This window comes from Zosterops lateralis, assembly GCF_965231275.1.
Source record: "Zosterops lateralis genome assembly, chromosome: 26".
Classification (NCBI taxonomy): domain Eukaryota; kingdom Metazoa; phylum Chordata; class Aves; order Passeriformes; family Zosteropidae; genus Zosterops; species Zosterops lateralis.
The window spans coordinates 1,352,939-1,372,041 of record NC_139786.1 but is presented as its reverse complement, the minus strand read 5'-3'; the positions used below and the strand labels follow the sequence as shown (position 1 = coordinate 1,372,041).

At 59.9% G+C, this 19,103-nt stretch overlaps 2 protein-coding genes across 4 annotated transcripts; one reads left to right on the top strand and one right to left on the bottom strand.

The window, feature by feature from the left end:
* Positions 1–62: 62 nt before the first annotated feature.
* AMPD2 (adenosine monophosphate deaminase 2) lies at positions 63–8,660 on the bottom strand. Of its 3 annotated transcripts, none has more exons than XM_083878239.1 (18): positions 8,611–8,660; positions 6,635–6,765; positions 5,968–6,098; positions 5,607–5,675; positions 4,920–5,031; positions 4,635–4,821; positions 4,409–4,550; positions 4,232–4,321; positions 3,863–3,992; positions 3,557–3,751; positions 3,276–3,407; positions 3,012–3,175; positions 2,774–2,900; positions 2,524–2,687; positions 2,310–2,430; positions 2,066–2,239; positions 1,718–1,828; positions 63–1,256 (listed from the first exon to the last, which is right to left on the bottom strand). In XM_083878239.1, the coding sequence occupies exons 2-18, from the start codon at positions 6,662–6,664 to the stop codon at positions 1,047–1,049; spliced, it is 2,289 nt and encodes a 762-aa protein (XP_083734365.1). In that variant the 5' UTR covers positions 6,665–6,765; positions 8,611–8,660; the 3' UTR covers positions 63–1,046. The 3 variants fall into 3 exon arrangements, with proteins under 3 accessions (XP_083734365.1, XP_083734363.1, XP_083734364.1); XM_083878237.1 differs by lacking the exon at positions 8,611–8,660 and adding an exon at positions 8,427–8,568; XM_083878238.1 differs by lacking the exons at positions 5,607–5,675; positions 8,611–8,660 and adding an exon at positions 8,427–8,568 and having other exon boundaries at positions 64–1,256.
* A 2,050-nt stretch (positions 8,661–10,710) lies between these two features.
* GNAT2 (G protein subunit alpha transducin 2) lies at positions 10,711–18,411 on the top strand. Its single transcript, XM_083878263.1, has 9 exons — positions 10,711–11,472; positions 12,329–12,371; positions 12,559–12,700; positions 12,869–13,026; positions 13,603–13,731; positions 13,952–14,081; positions 15,475–15,628; positions 16,144–16,344; positions 17,686–18,411. The coding sequence occupies exons 1-8, from the start codon at positions 11,355–11,357 to the stop codon at positions 16,332–16,334; spliced, it is 1,065 nt and encodes a 354-aa protein (XP_083734389.1). The 5' UTR covers positions 10,711–11,354; the 3' UTR covers positions 16,335–16,344; positions 17,686–18,411.
* The last annotated feature ends 692 nt before the right edge of the window (positions 18,412–19,103 follow it).

Below are 19,103 nucleotides of genomic sequence, written 5' to 3'. Positions count from 1 at the left end.
GCGCTGCCTCCACCGCCCAGAATCCGTCCCCAAACCCTCCCACATCACCCTGGGAACCCCAAACCCGAGCCCTGAGGGGACACACAACCCCCTCCTGTGCCTCAGTTTCCCTTTGAGGCTGCACTCCCTCCCTCCCTTCATTTCAATTTCAGTGTTTTACTTAAATACTTTTATTTTTCTCATGCTTGCTTAGGTTTTTGTGTTTTGTTTTGTTTTGTTTTTTCCAAAACGTTGTTTGTTGTTTTTATAGTCGCCATTAGGTTTTCCCGGGAATGTCGGCTCCAGGTGCAGACGAGCAGGGCTGGGATGGGGGACTGCAGGGATCGAGGGGGAAACGCCCCACTGGGATGGGAGAAGGCTGGTCCAGCCCCATCTGGGCCAGAAATAAACATCTCCTGGGAGTGTTGGGGACAGGGACAGGTGTCACCTGGTCCCCTTTCCCTTCATCCCTGAGGTGGTGAGGATGAAACATTTCCCATCCCACCCCTTGCCTCCCTCCCTGTGGTGATGGGGATGGAGCAGCCCCCGCCAGGCACCATCCCCCTGTCCCCTGTGTCCCCACCGACAGCAGAGACCTCAGGTCTGGGTTCCTCTGGTTGTCCCCAGGGGGCAGAAGAGCTGAGAGGGCACTGAGGGGTTACAGAGTGTCAGGACCCAGGTGGGGCTGGGCTGGGACTGTCACCACACAGCACCCAGGACCCCTGACTTGTCACTTTATCCTCACCTTGGGAGGTAAATCCAGGACCCTCCTGACCCTCCTTCCCCTGTGTCACCTCCTCATGCCATCGAGCCCAGCAGGGCCCAATCCAGCGAGGAGACATCAGTTAAAAACAACAGAAAAAAGACAAAAAAACCCAAAAACAACAAAAAAAAACCACCCATAAAATGACCAAACCAAGATGAACCGGAGAGGACTCGACAAACTCCATCCCCTGCAGTGGCACCAGCGGCACCAGCAGGAGCAGCCCCCTCCCCAGGGCAGGAGGTAGCAGGTGGAGGGGACGGCTGTGGGGCCCTGGGGGGCTCAGGAGGGGTGATCTGGGTGGTCAGTGGGTGCCCAGGGCGATGGTGAGAACATCCTCCTCCTGGATGGGCTCCAGCTCAGCGCTCTGCACAGCCTGAGTGATGAGGGTCAGCTCCTGGCACAGCGTCTCGAAGCGGTAGCTGACGCGGATGTCGGGAACGTTGGTGCGGCGGATGTCGTTCCCCTCGGGACCCTCCTTCAGGTAGTTGGGGCCCAGCCAGTAGCTCTTCACCTGGGGGAGATGGGAGAGGGTCCAGGGGATGCTCTCGAGCGGAGGGGAAGGGGGATTAGGAATGGACAAATGGGAATGAGGGAGCTGGGGCTGGGAATGGGCAACTGGCTGGGGATGGGAATTGGGGATGGGAGTGGGCAGAGCTGGCTTTCCCCCCTCCCCACCACAGCCCAGACAGCAGTGGGGTGTCCTGGGGTCTCCCCAGCCCAACTGAGGACTCCTGTCCCTCCTTTACTCACAAGAGCTGGGGCACTTGCATGAGCCAGTGGATGTTCTTGGAGTGGACGCGGTGGCCGACAGCATTGGGGACAGGAATGGGGCAATGGGGGCCAATGGGAATTGGGAAGGGGTTTGGGCAAATGGAGGAATGGGGGGATTGGGAATAGGAATCAGGAAATGAGGGCAAATGGGAATTAGGAATAGACAAACTGCAGAATTGGGAATGAGGGAAGGGGCCTCACCTTGTGGGAGAAGCCGCTCATGAGGACGCTGTTCCGGGCCAGCTCGCACATGTCGCAGGAGCTGAGCTTCCACACCTGGGTGGCGATGCTGTACTCCTCCATCAGAGGCTCCTGGGGACAGACACCCCTCAGCTCCTGCCACACACCCCCCTCAGGCAGCACAGGCTTCCCACCTCCTCCCATCCCCTCCACACCATCAGCACCTTCCAGAGTCCATCGGTGCTGCCTGTGGCCCCATCTCACCACTGATCCCACCCCACCACCAATCCCATCCCATCACCCAGCCCCTGCCCACCCCACAGCTGGTTTTAGGGGGGTCACTGGGTGGTGTCCCCCCCAAACACTCACCTTGGTGAAGTGGAACTGGAGAGGATCATCAGTGGACAGGGAGACCATGAGCCCCCGCGAGAGGTACTCGGGCAGGGGGTTGCGGTGGTAGCTCAGGAAGAGGCTGTTGTTGCTCAGAGGGGACATGGCAATGCCAATCTGAGCCAGGTAGTACAGGTACTGCAGCACAGGGGCCTGTGGGGCACAGCAGGGTAAGGGGGGAGTCCCACCACACCCCCACCCCAGGCACCCCCTCCTCACTCACCTTACGCAGCAACAACCCGTGGGAGATGTTCTCTGAGACCATGAACCCTGACACGAGGTGGTGGATGGGACCGGCCTCGCCACAGTGTGGGCGCAGGACAAAGGTGTGGAAGCCCCTCTTCCTGCAATGGGTGTTTGTTTGACTGTCACTGTCCCCCTGTGACCTCCCCAGAACCCCCTGAGGAGCCCAGGCTCCAGGCCAGGGCTGTCCTTACCGCCGGAGGTGGTTGAGCACCGTCATGTTGGCATACATGTAGTACAGGTAGTAGGAGTAGGGTGGGTTGTCCTCCTCCACCCAGTTGCCTGGCAAAGGGCTATCCAGGTTGAAGATGTGATGCTCTGGTTTGGATTCATCGTCCACGCTGTCAAAGCCATCCACCTGCAGGAGAGACAGCCCCAGGGTGGGATGTCACCCCTCGCTCCAGCTGGGTTTGGGTGTTCCCAGGAGCAGGACACAGCACTCACATGCTCCAGGAAGAGGTGCAGCTCTGGGTGCTGGGCAGGGTGGATCGTGGCCTCGTAGAGCGGCAGGAAAATATTCTCCAGCATCTCCTGGAAGTTGGCCAACTGCTTCTTTGTCCGGTAAATGTCACTGCAGGGGATGGACCCCACTCAGAGCCGGCTTTCCCCCAGCCCAGCCAGCAGTGGGGTGGCCTGGGGTCTCCCCAGCCCACCTGAGGCTTCCTGACCCCCCTTCACTCACAAGAGGCGGGGCACTTGCACGAGCCAGCGGACGTTGTTGGAGTGGACGCGGTGGCTGACGGCCCAGCGGGCCAGCTTGTCCCACTCGTCCCGGGAGCGCCCGTAGATGGACAGACGCAGCTCCGCGTTCTGGTACTTGCTCTCCTCCAGGTCTGCCATCACCTCCTGACGGGAAGGGACAAGTGACAACCGTCACTGCTGGGCCACAGGGAATGGGGACGTGGGTTGTTGCAGCATCCCCCATGAGGAGAGGGAGGTGGCTCACCTTGATGATGTGGGCAAAGTACTTCCCCGAGACGCGGTTGTCCGTCTTGATGAAGATCTCCCGCAGGATGGACTCCCCGATGGGGTTGTACTTGGCGTTGAACTTGTCGAAGCGGTGGAAGGTGTTGCGGTCCTGAACGTGGGACAGGATGGGACAGGTGTGACCTGAGACTCCTCATCACCCACTGCATCCCCATCCACAGCCCCCAGAAACCCCCTGGAACCCAAGCAAGGATGGGCTGGGGGCTCTGCTCATCCCCAGGGTTTGGGAGCCACCCGTACCGCATGGACATCCAGCGTGTCCACGCTCAGGTCGTAGGCTGTGAGGTTCATGGTCTCAAACACCTCCTTGAGCGTCTGCTCCTTCCCCTTCTCCACGTGGACAATTTCATCCAGGTGCTTCTTCATCGCCCGCTTGATGAAGCGCAAGAGATGCTTCTGGTTCATGCAGGATGAGGCGTGGATGTGGGTGTCCACCTGCAGCAGTGAGGGGATTGAGGGGATGCTCAGCCCTGAGACCCTCCAGGAGGTCCCCAATCAAGCTGTGAACCTCCCAGGACCCAGGACTAGCTCAGGACCCACAGGTACCTTGCGGATGTTGTAGAAGTCACGGTGAGGCACCTTCTTCTGGGCTGCCAACTCCTTCATCTCGTTGAGCAGCACGTGCATCTGGAACTTGTTGCTCAGGTATTGCAGGCGGCGGTAGCAGAAGGATTTGCTGCCCAAAACAGGGAAGAGGGGCTCAGTTTGGGGGTGTGGAAGCAGAACATCCAGCCCCAAAAGGCTGATGCCCCCACAGATACGGGAAGGCAGACTCTGGGACACAGGTGAGGGTGGATGTGGGAGCTGCACCAGCACCGTGTGCCAGTCACTGGGGGCTGTCCCCAGGGTTCTGTCACACCCCCATCAGGGGATCCCCCCCAGGGCAGGACCCTCCCATGGGACCCTTCCCCTTACATGGGCCCATTGATGATCAAAGCCATGAGGAAATTCATGTCAGCGATAAACTCCTGCAGGTCGGGGTACGGCAGATCCAGCTCCGTGCTCCTGTGGGGGGAGACACGGGGAGGTCACACAGCCCCCCCAAAACCTCATCACCCCACTGAGTAGGACCCTCCCCCTCACAAAACCCACTTGTCAGTGACGTCCTTCTTGGTGTAGACATGCACAACACCATCCACCATCTTCAGCCCAAAGCCCAGGTCCGCTGGCATCTTCTGGGGGTCCCACATCTCGTAGGGGTGCTGCTCGGCAAACGGGGGGTGCACGGGGGCATCTGCAGCCAGGAGACACCCAACGTCACCCCAAAAGCTCCTCCAGCACCCAGCCCAGCACTGAGAGCCCCCCACACCGTGCTCACCAGCAGCCACAGGGGTCTCAGGCACCTCCTCATAGCTGTGGGTCTCCAGGGGTTTCTCAGAGAGCTCCTGCAGGTACCGGGCCGTGGTTTTGCAGAAGCTCTGGAGCGACAGCCCCATGTACTTCTCCCGCACGAACAGCGCCTTCACCACGCTCTTGGCCGCATCCAGCAGGTCGGTGAAGGGCACCTGGAGAGAGGACACCAAACAAAAAGCACCCCCCAAGCTGGGGTTGGCAGCCTGGAGACCCTTGCCTGGGTTCCAGGGGGGTCAGGGGGGAGGCTCACCCCACATTTCTCCTCCCCAGAGATGGTGACCCGCTGGAATTCTCGCTCCAGCAGCGCCTCCCGCTCCTTGGGGACATGGTCCACCAGGCTGTCGTTATGCTCCTTGAAGAGCCTGTGGGGACAGACGTGGCCAGTGGGACAATGACTGGTCTGTCCCATTCCCATGTACTCCAACAGCAGCGTGAGCCCCACCCCAGGGACTGTGTCCAGCCCTGGAGTGGCAGGATGGTGACGCTGTTCCCAGGGACTCCACCACGAGGTTGTGGCAGCTGTGCCACCCATGTCCTCTTTGGTGGTGGCATTGTCCCCCTTCCCAAAACAAATCCCCCAGCCCTGATGAGCACGATAAAAAGAAATGGGGAAGAGGGGTGGGGGGCACAAAGAACAAAAAAACTCACGACAGAGACAACTCCCAAGCGGAGACAGGAGGGAGGGGGACACACAGCATCAGACCCTCCATCCAGGGGAAGACAGGGCCAGGACAGGGGTCCTGTGCCAGCAGCAGAGCTGGGACCCCCAGCCCACCCCAACCCCCCTCCCCAGGTGCATTAACTCCTTCGGTGGCAGCGAGAGTGGCTGGGAGGGACCTCTTGGCTCCGTGCTTGGGTGTGCTGGGTCAGAGCGGGGCCAGGCGGGTCCCCGATCCCCCCCGAGGCCCCGGCCGGTGACACCCAGCCGGACACTCACTGTAAGTCCGCAGCACTGTCAATTTTCAGGAAGTCCTGTTTGGCTCTGAGCAAAATGTCGGGCTCAAGTCTGGGGACAAGGAGGCGGCGGTGGAAGGGGGGGACAGCCAGGGGGGACGAGGGGGAGAGAAATGGGAGGGGGCCGGGGAGAGAAAACACCCCGTTAATGCCGAAACAACAGAAACCAGACAGAAACCAGCCAAAAACTCACTGCAAAGGGGACACCAAGTGCGACACCCACGGGAGAGGGGACACAGAGCTGGCACAGAGACAGCCTCTTGGGGTGGGGAGGTGGCCTGGCCCCATGCAGGGCTCCTGTCCAGCGATTTGGGGGGGGATATGGGGGAACCTCCCAGGCTTACTTGACGTCCTGGCTGATCTGGCGCTCCAGGCGCTGGCGCCGCTCCTCCAGCTGCTCGATGGGGCTCTCCTCGGGGAACTCGTACGGAGCCGTCCGCATCTCATTCTCGGCCAGCGAGCGGCAAAACAGCTCCTGCCCAGAGCAGCCTTGCCATGAGCTGTGCCCAGAGCAGCCCTGCCGTGAGCTGTCCCCAGAGCTGCCATGCCTTGAGCTGTGCCCAGAGCTGCCTTGCCTTGAGCTGTGCCCAGAGCAGCCCTGCCGTGAGCTGTCCCCAGAGCTGCCATGCTATCAGCTGGGTGCAGCCTCAACCCTGCCATCAGCTGTGCCCAGAAAATCCCTGCCGTGAGCCGTGCCCAGAGCAGCCCTGCCGTGAGCTGTGCCCAGAGCAGCCCTGCCGTGAGACGTGCCCAGAAAATCCTTGCCATGAGCCGTGCCCAGAGCAGCCCTGCTGTCAGCTGTGCCCAGAACAGCTGTGCCATGAGCTGGGTGCAGCCTCAGCCCTGCCATGAGCTGTGTCTGGCCTCACCCCCTGGGCTGGGAGAGAAAGGCTCACAAGAATTCCCACACTCAAAGCTGAAAAAGTGGGAAGGATGGAGGAGAGACCCCCCTGCTCCCCCAACATACACCTCACCCCCCAAGACCTGGCAAACTTGGTGCCCCAGACCCACCTCAGCGATCTCCTTGTATTTGCCATCCATGGAAGTGCGCAGATCCACCGGGAAATGCTTCAGGGAATGGGGGGTCCCGGGCAGGGACCAGGCTGACTGCAGGGGTCGGGCCCCTGGGACCCCCCGCAGCTCTGCAGGGATGGGACAACATCAGCTGGGGGGGTCTGGATCCCCACCTGAGCAGGAAGGGGTTAATCAGCCCCTCCCCACCATGGAACTGGGATGCTCTTCCCAATGGGGGTGATGGGGAAACTGAGGCAGCTCAAGGGTAAGAGGGACCCCTCAATCCCCCTGGGGCACTGGGAGGGCTGCTGGCTCCACTGGAGGCTGTAAGAAGCCAACAGTGAATGAGGGGCTCAGGGCTGGGCTGCAGGACCCCCACGGCTTGGGGGGCACAACACTGGGGTCACTCCCCCTGTCAGTGCTGCCTCCCTGCCCCATCCCAGCCTTCCCACCACAGGGGAACATCCCCACGCTGGGAGGGAGGGGAGGCAACACTGTCCCCCCTCCCAACACTGCCCTGCACCCCCAGAGCCCCCCCTGCTCCCCTCAGCACTGGGGCCATGGGGCTGGGAGGTGCCCAGTGCCCCTCCAGTGCCAACACCTCCTCTGCAACCCCGAACCCACCACAGACCAGGCTGGGGGACACTGGAAATCAGGTCCTACTGGTTAAACTGGGCCCACCAGTAAAAGCCCCTCCAGCCAGCACAGCCTGGGGGAAAGGCCCAGTGGGACTGAGGGGGCTGGGCTGGTGTCACCAGGGCAGGGATGGCACTGGTGTCATCGGGATGTGCCTCACCTGGGGCACGGCAACACCCAGGCTGCCCTGTGCCCTCGGGACACATCCTGGGCCACCCACACGTGTGACAGGTGGCAGCCTTGGTGGCACTCCAAGACTCCCAGCAACACGAGTGCCAGACTGATGACAACCCCAAAGTGCCACCTCGCCCACCCCATGCCACCATCCGGGACACGCTGTGCCACCCACCCCGCACATGTGTCGGTCACCAGAGTCAGGAGCAGCCCTGGTGACACCCCTCGACCCCTTTTCCCCCCAAGAAGTGCCAGCCAGGAGACAACCCTGCAGTGCCACCATCACCCTGTGTCACCACGACCATTCTATGTCACCACCAGCCCCCTGTGTCACCACTGTCCCCCTGTGTCACCACGACCCCCTGTGTCACCACCACCCCGTGTCACCATCACCCTGTGTCACCACGACCATTCTATGTCACCACCAGCCCCCTGTGTCACCATCACCCCCTGTGTCACCACCATCCCCTGTGTCACCACCACCCCCTGTGCCACCCACTGAGAACACACGTGTGCCACCCACGTGTGGGAACAGCCCCGGTGCCACCCTGAGTCCCAAAGTGCCACCTTGCCCACCCCGTGCCCCCCACCCGAGGGACTCCCCCGAGGGACTCCCCCGTCCCCCCCAAACCGCCCCCGCATCCCCCAGCGCTCCCCTCCTTCCTCCTCCTCTTCCTCCGCTCTCACTGCGCCACCGAGGCGCTGGAGGGAGGGGACACACAGGGACCCCCCCAAAGCCGCTGTCACCCCTCCCTGTGCTGGGATATGGCCGTGGGCTTCCCTCCCCCCGCCCAAAAAAACATAAAAATAAAAATAAAAACAAAAACCTCTAAGCAACAACGCGGCATTTCCCCCCCAAAATAAACCTGACCCCCCCATTGGCAGCACCGCCCCCCCAGGGCCGGGAGTGACCTGGTGTCCCCCCTGGGCTGGTGGAAGGTGTGGGGGGGATTTTTTCTGGGGGGGGGGGAGGTCTCACCTGCGGGGGTGGGGGTCTGCAGGCTACCCCGCTTCTTGAAGGGACACTTGGCCGGGGGGACAGAGGACATGGCGGCTCCGGGGGGCCGGGGAGGGGTGATGGTGATGATGATGATGATGATGATGATGATGGTGATGGCGGTGGCGGGGCGGGGGCTGGCGGGGGGCGCCCGGGGGACTCTTACGGCGGCGGGGCCGCAGCGGCCGCTCCCTCCCCTGGTTGATGATTGATGCAGGAACCCGGGAATGGACCAAAGTCCCCGGCGGGGCCCGGCCGGAAACCGGCACGAGGAAGAGGATGGGGCGGGCGGAGGATGTGGCGGGGAGGAGGAGGAGGAGGAGGAGGAAGGAGGAAGGAGGAGGCTGCGGCGGTGGAGGGTGGAGGGGGAGGGCAAGACCCGGGATGGGGCTGTGAGCTGCGGGGGGGCGGTGCTGAGACCCCCCGGGACAGCCCTGAGCCCCCCGGGACAGCCCTGACCCCCCCCGGGACAGCCCTGAGCCCCCGGGGACAGCCCTGAGCCCCCCGGGACAGCCCTGAGCCCCCCAAAGATAAACGGGGCACCCCCCGAGGACCGCCCTGTACCCGAGTGGGGACAGCGGTGACACCCCCGGGACAGCAGTGACACCCCCGGACAGAGCTGTGTCCCCCCAGGCCGGACAGCGGTGACAGGCACCCCCCAGGCAGCTCTGTACCTCTGTGGGACCCCCCCCCCAGACAGTCGGGGACCCCCGGGACAGCCCTAAGCCCCCCCTCGGGCACAGCCGTGACCCCCCGGCTCCAGCCCTAACGCCCCCCCAGGTGGGATTGGAGCCCCCCAAAGGGAAGCGACGCTTCCAACATGGGGTAACCCCCCCCCCCCCAATATGGGCATTGCCCACCCCCAAACACGCACTGCTCCCCAAAAACACAGCGTGTCGTTCTTCCCCATCCCGGTGGGAATCCCTGTGCCCCCCCAGGACGGGCATCCCCCTCCCCAGGGCTGGGGCTGCCCCCCAACACAGCCTGTGCCCCCCCAAAGGCACCGAGTGCCCCCCGAATGGGGCATCACCCACTCCGGGATGATGATCCCCCCCAGATATGGCACCGCACCCCAAAAGGACTCACACTGTCACCAGAACTCTCCTGAGCCCCCCAGGAATGTCCCCATGGAGCCCCCAAGTCCCCCAGCCCAAACTGGGGGTCAGCCCAGGAGCAGAGCCCGGCCCCGGGGGTGTCACCTGTGTCCCCTACCTGGCCCGGGGCTCCCGGGGCAGCGGGAGGTGGTGGCTGTCGGGCTGTGTCCCCTCCGAGTGTCCCCTGAGCCGCCACCAGCGCTGGGGGGGTATTTTTAGCCGCTGTCAGAGCGGAGGGAATGTCACCCACCCCCTCTCTGTGCCCCCCACCCCTTGTCGAGGGGGCGAAGGGACAGCGAGGTGACACCAGCGCGCTGTGCCAGCCTGGAGGGGACAACAGCGACAGGGGACACTGGGGACCCCCAGGCCGAGTCGTGTCCCCTGCCCACCGCGGGGAGGAGGGGAGGGGGGGTGTCTGGTATTTTAATTGGACCCCCCTCATTAGCGCCGAGTTCATTAGAGGCTCAGAAAGGGCTTTGTGCCCGCGGGGACAGCGGGGACAGCGGGGACAGAGTGTCCCCAGGCAGCGGCGCTGGCAGCGAATGTGCGGCCGGTGGGACGTGGGGACAGCGGTGCGGGGACAGGCAGCCCCCAGCCGCCCTGGGAAGGGCCTGGGAAGGGATTTAGGGCACCTTAAACCCAAACACGGGGGTCCTGCAGGACTTTTGGGGGTCCCAAAGCCCATCCCGGGCGGGGGGTCCCCCTGCGGTGCCCACCTGGAACCGGGGGCGGAGGAGAAAGGGGAAAACACCCACCTGTCCCCGGGTCTGGGGGATGGGCTGGGAGGGGGTGCTGGGCCCGGGAGGAGGAGGAGGAGGAGGAGGAGGAGGAAGGCTGAGCCACGATCCCATTAAAGAGCTTATGCAGCGGGAGGGCGGCACCCGGCGGGGCAGGATTAGGGGCCTCATTACCCATCCTCGAGGGCAATTAGCTCCTTTTCCCTGCGGGAGGAATCCCCAGTGTCACCACCCAGTCCCCTGCCATCCTGTCCCCTGTCACCATCCTGTCCCCTGTCACCATCCTGTCCCCTGTCACCACCCAGTCCCCTGCCATCACTCCCCTGCCACCACCCTGTCCCCCTGCCACCACCCTGTCCCCCTGTCACCACCCTGTCCCCCTGCCACCACCCTGTCCCCTGCCACCACCCTGTCCCCTGTCACCACCCTGTCCCCCTGCCACCACCCTGTCCCCCTGTCACCACCCTGTCCCCTGTCACCACCCTGTCCCCCTGTCACCACTCTGGAGCACCCATGGGCAGAGGACACACACAACCAGTGGTTGATCTCATCCTCAATGCTCCCCAAAAGTGGGATCACAGCCCACAGCCAGGAGGGAGCCCCAAAATCATCCCCAGTCACCTCAGGAGACCAGTCCCCATGGGCAGGGGGTGTCACACTGATGCCCCCCCCTTATGTAAAGCCCCCTGCTCACCTCCCTGAGATGCTCCATCTTTTTTTTTTTTTTTTCTCCCTGAGCCCTAATCTTTGCCATCTTGGGCTAATTGGATTTCCTGGGTCACATGGCAAGATAAAAAGTCCCCAAATCCCACGGTCAAAAAAAATCAGGTTATCCATGGGGAATTAAGGGAGAGAGCGGGGGGCAGCCAGCAGCGAGGACCCACCAAAGAGTGCTGCCTGCTTGGGGCACCCCAACATCAGGGCGTGGGGTACCTGCCTCGCCTTTTTTGGAATTTCTGTTTCACCCTCCAGAGCCCACCTCATCCCTGAGGTGTGCGTGTTATCTCCTCGAAGAGCTGGAAAAGCCTGGGGACCTAGAGGAGCTTGTGGAGTTATTGGAGGAGGAGGAGAACGAAGCCATGGGGAGCGGGGCCAGTGCCGAGGACAAGGAGATGGCCAAGAGGTCCAAGGAGCTGGAGAAAAAGCTCCAGGAGGATGCGGATAAGGAGGCAAAGACGGTCAAGTTGCTGCTGCTCGGTAAGGCTGGAGGGGATGTCCCCTGGAGATGTCCTTGTGTTTCCACTCCCTTGAGGCTGAGGGGATGTGGCGATGGGGAGGGGGACAGGGAATCCACGACCCCCTGGGCTCCTCCTGCCCTGTCCCTGGGACCCCTCAGACAAGCTGCCATCGGCCTGGAGAGGTGGTCCCTCCACCAGGACATGGCCAGGGTTATCCCTGGGAAGGGCTGGAGGTGCCATCAGCTCTTGGGGAATGGCAGGAACGAAGGGGACAGCGAGGGGATGGAGGAAGGGACCAAGACACTGGGTCCCACCAAGGATGGGACCATCTCAGGGGGGTCAGCGAGAGCCTGGGGAGCTCCTGCCACCAGCACCCCAAAACCTGCTGGTGGGTGCCCAGCAGGAGGAGGTGGTTCCTTGGGGGTCCCTCCGCACCCCACAGGACAAGGGGGTGACCCTGTGGGGCAGGGGGGTGACTCCATGGGGCAGGGGCCAGCAGTGGGGCCTTATCCAGGTGGGGGGGGCTGGGGTCAAGGCGATTAACACCCTAATTCTAAGCAGCTTCCTGTGCTGCCCTAAGCTGCTTATGGCCCCAAAGGCATCGCTGGGCACGGCCCACAGTGGGCGGGAGGTGTGGGACCTGGGGACCTGCACCCAGGAGGGTCCCACCCCTCTGGGGGTCCCTGAGCTGTGGTCCCACACAGGGTGCAGGGGGTGACAGGAGTGCAGGGATGATGGTGGTGATGGGAAGAGGCCAGGCTGGGTGTCCAGGCAGGGGATGGCTGGGGGACAGTGGCTTTAGTCCCCATGGGGTGCCCATCACTGTGGCATCAGGCCCTGATGGGCACTAAGGTGTCCTTCCAACCCTTTTCCAGGGGCTGGAGAGTCAGGGAAGAGCACCATCGTGAAGCAGATGAAGTGAGTATGGCCTGAGCCACACTGGGGAGGGGGAGGCCACCAGGATGAGCCACCAGCTCTTGGACATGGAGTGGCTGGACCCCCCAGTCACCCCCTCCATGTCACCTGGTGGTGCCCAGTGTGGGGTGGCCGTTCCCACCCCAGAGGGGGTGTCCTGGCTTGGGGCTGAGGCCGCTGTGCCTGCCAGGATCATCCACCAGGACGGTTACACGGAGGAGGAGTGCATGGAGTTCAAGTCCATCATCTACGGGAACATCCTCCAGTCCATCCTGGCCATCATCCGCGCCATGTCCACGCTGGGCATCGACTACGCCGAGTCCTCCTGCGCGGTCAGTCACTCGGGGTGGTGGCCCTGTGCCCCCAAACCCCACGACATGGGGCCAGGGCAGCACCTGGAGCCAGGGCCCACAGCGGCCCCATGTTGTCCCCCCACTGCTGAGGGCACTTTGTGGGGACAGGGTCCACGGTGGGGTTGGTGACGAAGGTCCCTCTCGCAGGATGAAGGCCGGCTGCTCTTCAACCTGGCTGACTCCATCGAGGAGGGCACGATGCCCCCCGAGCTGGTCGCCTGCATCAAGAAGCTGTGGAAGGATGGGGGGGTTCAGGCGTGTTTTGACCGTGCTGCCGAGTATCAGCTCAATGACTCAGCTGCATAGTGAGTGGGGACGTGGTGGGCACAGCAGGGGCTGGCCTGGGGACCACCTGGCAGCCCATGGCCAGCTCCAACCCAGCCTGGTAAAATCCATCTCCTCCCTGCTCCTGGGAATACTCTGAGTCTGCCATTTATCCCAAAAGTGCCATCCCCCATCCCACTGGTGTCACCATCCACCAGTACCATTCCCCAATCCCACCAGTACTGTTCTCCATCCCACCAGTGCCATCCCCCATCCCACTGTTGCTGTCCCCCATTCCCTCAGTGCTGTCCTACATTCTCCATCACACCAGCACCATCCTCTTATCCCACCAATGTCATTCTCCATCCCACTGGTGCCATTCTGCATCCCAAAAGTGCTGTCATCAACCATCCCACCAGTGCCATCCCCATCCCACAAGTGCCGCTGACCTGCAGCTCCACCACTTTGATGTCCCTCAGCTCCCCCAGGGATGTCACTGCCCTGGAGTCCCAGTGTTTGGCAGAGCTCAGCCCCACAACCATCCCCAAAAATCCAGGGGAAGGGGGAGACGTGGGCAGCCCCTTGGCAGCAGGTCACGTCCCTTCCTGTCCCCCCAGTTACCTGAACCAGCTGGACAGGATCACAGCCCCCAACTACCTCCCCAACGAGCAGGATGTGCTGCGGTCCCGAGTGAAGACCACAGGGATCATCGAGACCAAGTTCTCTGTCAAAGACCTGAATTTCAGGTGGGTAGGAGCCTCCCCCTTCTCCATGACCACTCCTCCATGACTCCCCCTAGCCCTGATGGCGGGGAGGGATTTTGGGATCATCCTGACACTTGAGGGACCACCAATGCCCTCCCACGCACAGTGACTCCTGTCCCCCCAAGGATGTGGCACTGGCACCATCACAGGGGGAGGTCAGGACCAGGTGTGTGTGTGTTCCTCATCCTTGTCCTCTCCCCAGGATGTTTGACGTGGGAGGGCAGCGCTCAGAGAGGAAGAAGTGGATCCACTGCTTCGAGGGGGTGACCTGCATCATCTTCTGCGGGGCCCTGAGCGCCTACGACATGGTGCTGGTGGAGGATGACGAAGTGGTGGGTTGAGGTCCTGGAGGGACCAAAGGGGAGAGGAAAACAGGGAGCTCTGAGGGGGCTCTGAGGAGGGAGGAACAACGCTCTGAACTGTCAGATGTTCTGGGTGATCCAGGAAAGGTGTGGGAGGTGCGGGATGGAGCTGGTTCCCACCCAGTTGCAGCCGGTAAAGGTGTTTGCACTTCCTCTGGGGCATGAATCCTACAAGGAAACCCCCAAGTGCTCCTGTGCAGAGCCTCGGAGCCACTGGAGAAGGGTCACACAGCCAGTCAACTGGAGCAAAGCCAAAGGGAAAGGCAGGAAGAGCCAGAAATCTGCTGGGATGAAGGAAAATCTGGTCCTGAGGCACCTCATGCCTCACCGTGCCCTCTGAGGTGAGCAGAGGGGCTGAGGAGGGGCAGCTCCCACCCTCCCACTGTGGGGGCACAAGGACATGATTTAAAGTGTGTCCAGTGAGGGATGCACCAGCAGAACCCTGGGAAAGCAGCTCAGAGGGCAGAGATCCAGAGAGGAGGAACATGAAGCTCCATAATGGATTTTTCTTTGAAGAAACAAGGGGTGAAGATGAGAAGAGCAGGAGCGGCTTCTTCCCTGCCATCTCCTCCAGGTCCCATGGCTGCTCCTTGGGATCCAAATACCTTCTCCTGAAGCTGGATCAGGGTCAGGATCTGCCATCCCTGGGCCTGCCATGGCCAGGCAGGAGCTTGCAGCCTTTTCTCAGCTACAGGAGAGCATCCTTCCCATGGGAGCCTTTGGGAGAGGCTGGAATGCTCACCCAGTGCAGGACAGGGCAGGATTTGGGCAGAGCCAGTGCTCTGCATACAGAAAAGCTGCTGTGATGGGAAGTTGGATGAGGGAAATCCATCCCTGGAGAATCCACCTGCTGCCCACCGACCGAGATGGAGGATATCAAGTCCAAGTCCCCACTGGAGTTGCCTCTGCCTAGACAGATCCTCATCCCCTCAGGATGACCCAGCAGCAAACTAAGAACTCAACATCTGCTCTAAAACTGGAGTTTTCCTTTTCCCAGCTCCTTCCTGAAGCTGTGGGTAATGGCTGGAAGCCACAGTCCAACACAAGCACTCCCCTGATGACTGGAATGGTGCCCACTGAGCACCTTCCTCACAGGCTGCGAGGTTTCCATGGATAATTTTCCCAGTGAAATCACCACAATCCTTCATTTCTGACAATCCCAGGAGGGACTGGAACCACTCCATACTCTGAGCATCACCTGGATTTACCTGTGATTTTGGGTGGGCAGGAGGGACTGGGCAGGCAGCAGGACCAGCTGCTGCTGCAGCGAACAGGGAAAAGCTCTTTTCTTAGGAATGGGGGCTTGGGTGGGCTGCAGTGGCCCAAAAGGGGTGTCAATCCATGACAATCCACTTCCCTGCAGAACCGGATGCACGAATCCCTTCACCTATTCAACAGTATATGCAACCACAAGTTCTTTGCCGCCACCTCCATCATCCTCTTCCTCAACAAGAAGGACCTTTTTGAGGAAAAGATCAAGAAAGTCCATCTCAGCATCTGCTTCCCGGAGTACGACGGTGAGTCCAGACCCTTCCTGGTCCTTGAGACCCCCCCAAACCAGGGGCTGGGGAGTTGTGTGGTCCTAGCAAAGATGCAGCAACTCCCTCAGTTTTGGGATGTGTTGGATAGGGCTGGGGAAGGGGAAATGAGGATGATGAGAACTGGCTCTATCTCAAAAACAGGCTGGGGAAGGGGAGAGAGATGATGAGAATTGACTCTATCCAAAAAAAAAAAAAAAGGCTGGGGAAGGGGATGAGGGTGAGGAGGATCAGAGCTGGTTTTATCCCAAAAAAAAAAGGCTGGGAAGGGGGTGAGGATGAGCAGAACCAGCTCCATCCTGCTCTGAGGGGGTGGTGAGTCAAATCCTGGGAGGCTGGAGCTGAGGAGGGGACAGATGTGGCCTCAGGAAGGCGTTTGGAAGAACGGAAATGGGGTAAAAAGGAGTTCTGTGCTCCACGTGGTCAGCACTCCACCCTTTTCCTCCGACACCCGCCCCCATGGAGCAGCTTGGCAGCATTCCCTCACTCTGCAGGTCCAAACACATTTGAGGACGCAGGGAATTACATCAAGACCCAGTTCCTGGACCTGAACATGAGGAAGGACGTCAAGGAGATCTACAGCCACATGACCTGTGCCACAGACACGCAGAACGTCAAGTTTGTCTTCGACGCCGTCACAGACGTGATCATCAAAGAGAACCTCAAGGACTGCGGCCTCTTCTGAGCACCAGCAGGTATGAGACAGGCTGGAGCCAGGAAACAGGGACAGGAGAGGGGAGGAGGGTGGTCAGAGCTGGCTCCATCCCAAAAAGGGCTGGGGAAGGGGATGAGGAAGAGCAGAGCTGGCTCTGTCCTAGAAAAAGGGCTGGGGAAGGAGAGGGGGATGAGGATGAGCAGAGCTGGAGCCCTCCAAAAAAAAAGGGCTGGGAATGATCAGAGTTGGCTCCATCCCAGAAAAGATTGGGGAAGGAGAGGGAGATGAGGAAGAGCAGAGCCAGTTCCATCCCAGAAAAAGGGCTGGGGAAGGGGTAAGGCTGATCAGAGTTGGTTCCATTCCAGAAAAAGCTCAGGAAGGGGAGAAGGAAGAGTAGATAGAGTTGGCTCCATCCCAAAACAAGGACTGAGGAAAGGGAGGGATATATAAATGATCAAACCTGGATCCCGCCCATAAAGGGCTGGGAAAGGAGGACGGGGATGAGAAAGAGCAGAGTTGGCTCCATCCCCAAAAAAGAACTGGGGAAGGGGCTGGAGATAAGGATGAGCAGAGTCAGAGCCATCCCAAAAAAAAGAGCTGGGGATGAAGATGAGGATGAACAGAGCTGGCTCCATCCCCCAAAAAAGGCCCAGGAGGGGGTAAGGATGATCAGAGCTGGCTCCATCCTGCTCTGTGGGGTGGTGGGATGTAGGTCCCCCTGGTTTTGCCACAGGATGATCACATCCCTGTGCTGAGTTCCTGTGGGATTCAGTCCCATCCCACAGTGGGCTGGGCTCAGACAGACAATTCCCACCCTTGCACATGGAATGATGAAAACAGATTCCCAAATCCTCCACCTGAGCTAAAGGGAATAATTTTATTTCTCTCCTGTTGCAATTCCACCTGCCCAGCCTCAGTGGATGGGAATATCCCACGGCACATTCTGCTGCTCCCGGCCTTTTAGCTCATCCTAAAACTTTAATTAGGGTTTATCACCCTAATTAGAGTTTATCATCCTAATTCTTGCACTAATTCTGAGCAGCAGCAGGAATTCCATCCTCTCTCCTCCCTTTCCAAGCAGCTCCCAGCCACTGGCTCTGCCACTTGGCTTTCCAGGGAACCTCTGATGCTTCCCTTATCCTTGAATATTAACAAAAAAGCAGGAAAAAGCTAAAAAAATGAAACCAAAACAACAAAAAAAAAAACCCTTAAGCAGGTTCCCTGCAGGCACATCCATCCTTATCACCACAGAGGAATGCAAAGGGAGGAGGTGACACATCCCTGAACCCCACCTGAGTTTTTCCCTTGTTTCCACAGAATTGCTCCTCCCAGCCCTTCCCTGGGTGTGTTTAACTCGCTGTTTTCTCTCCCTCTCTCCCAGAAGAAGAAATCATTCCCATCTCACCGTTCTGCTGAGCAGAGCCAAAGGAAGAACCAACCCCCACCACACGTCACTCTCTCCCACTTTTTCTATGACCTGCCCAAATCCGCCTCCTTCCAAACCCAAACTAGGAAGGGGCTGAAGCTCAACTTCCTGCTCCCTTTCATGGCCATTTCCTCTTTTTTTTTTCCTCAAGGAAGAACCCCTGTTCTCAGCGTTTGACAGGAGGTTTGACATCAGAGAGCACAGCCAGGAATAGGAGTATTGAGGGAATTTGGGAGGTAGGATAGACATTGCCCCTTTTCCCGGCCCTCTGCAGCCCATTCCTGCCCTTGGATAGAAGCTGGATTAATCCAGGATGGAATTTCTGGGGAAGGTGGAGGCTGCATTACCTTTGAGTTGCTCCTGGGAACCAACCTCAGTCTTTCCTGGGAACCAACCTCAGCCCTTGGGCAGGACAAATCAGGGGTCTGTGGGGTTGTTTTGGGCCCTAAATGGAGGGAATTTCTCAGGCAGGAGGGGCTGGGGGAGGGAATCCCAACTCCAGCCCAGGAATGGGCTGGATAAAGAGGAAATGGTTACTTGAAAGATTTTCATTCTGCTACTTAGAGCTGCATTTGCTCTGTCTGTTTGTAAATAATCCATAGATGAGCCCTGTATCCATCCTCTCCCTACTCCTGCAGAGATCTCCCATGCAGCTTCATTTAACTGTAGGAAAACACAATAAAGGAGTACGCATGATGTGGATGTTCTTCCTTTCTCCCATTTCCACTTTGCTTCATTCCTGTGTCCCAGAGCTTGGATCAAGGGATATTTCACCTGCTTTGCATCCATTCTGGGGGTGTATGGACCTCTGGACCTCACCTGGATCACCCCATGGCCACTGCTGGGTTCCTGGGGGGTGGGATGGGGGTCACCATCCCAAAAAACTTCCTGGCCAACGCCCCTGGATGAGATGAAGCTCCTGGATGAGTTTAAAGGATGAGTTATCCCATGTAGGATTGCTGGAAGGGGAATTGTCAAGCAGACACAGCTCCAGACAGCTTGGAAAAGATTCCAGAACAGGGAATCTCCCTCAGGGCTCCCCCTGCCAGCATGCACCAGCCTCCCTGAGGAATTTATCCAGGATTTCTAAGCAAGTGTTCCCAGAACAGTCCCACCTCCATCCTGTAGAAGTGCCCAGAGCAGAATTCCCATGGGGGTCACAGCAGCCAGTGAGATCTGGCCTATAAATAAGCAGTAATTATCCATCTGGCAATAAATCCCATGGGCAATGGGATTCCTGGCATGTTCCAACTGTGCCAGCACGACTCGAGTCTTTGGGAACAGCACAACAACAACAGTGGTGAGTGATAAAGCACGAGGATCCTCCCTGTCCAGATAATTCCACCCAATTCCCATCAAAACTCCTCCTTTTC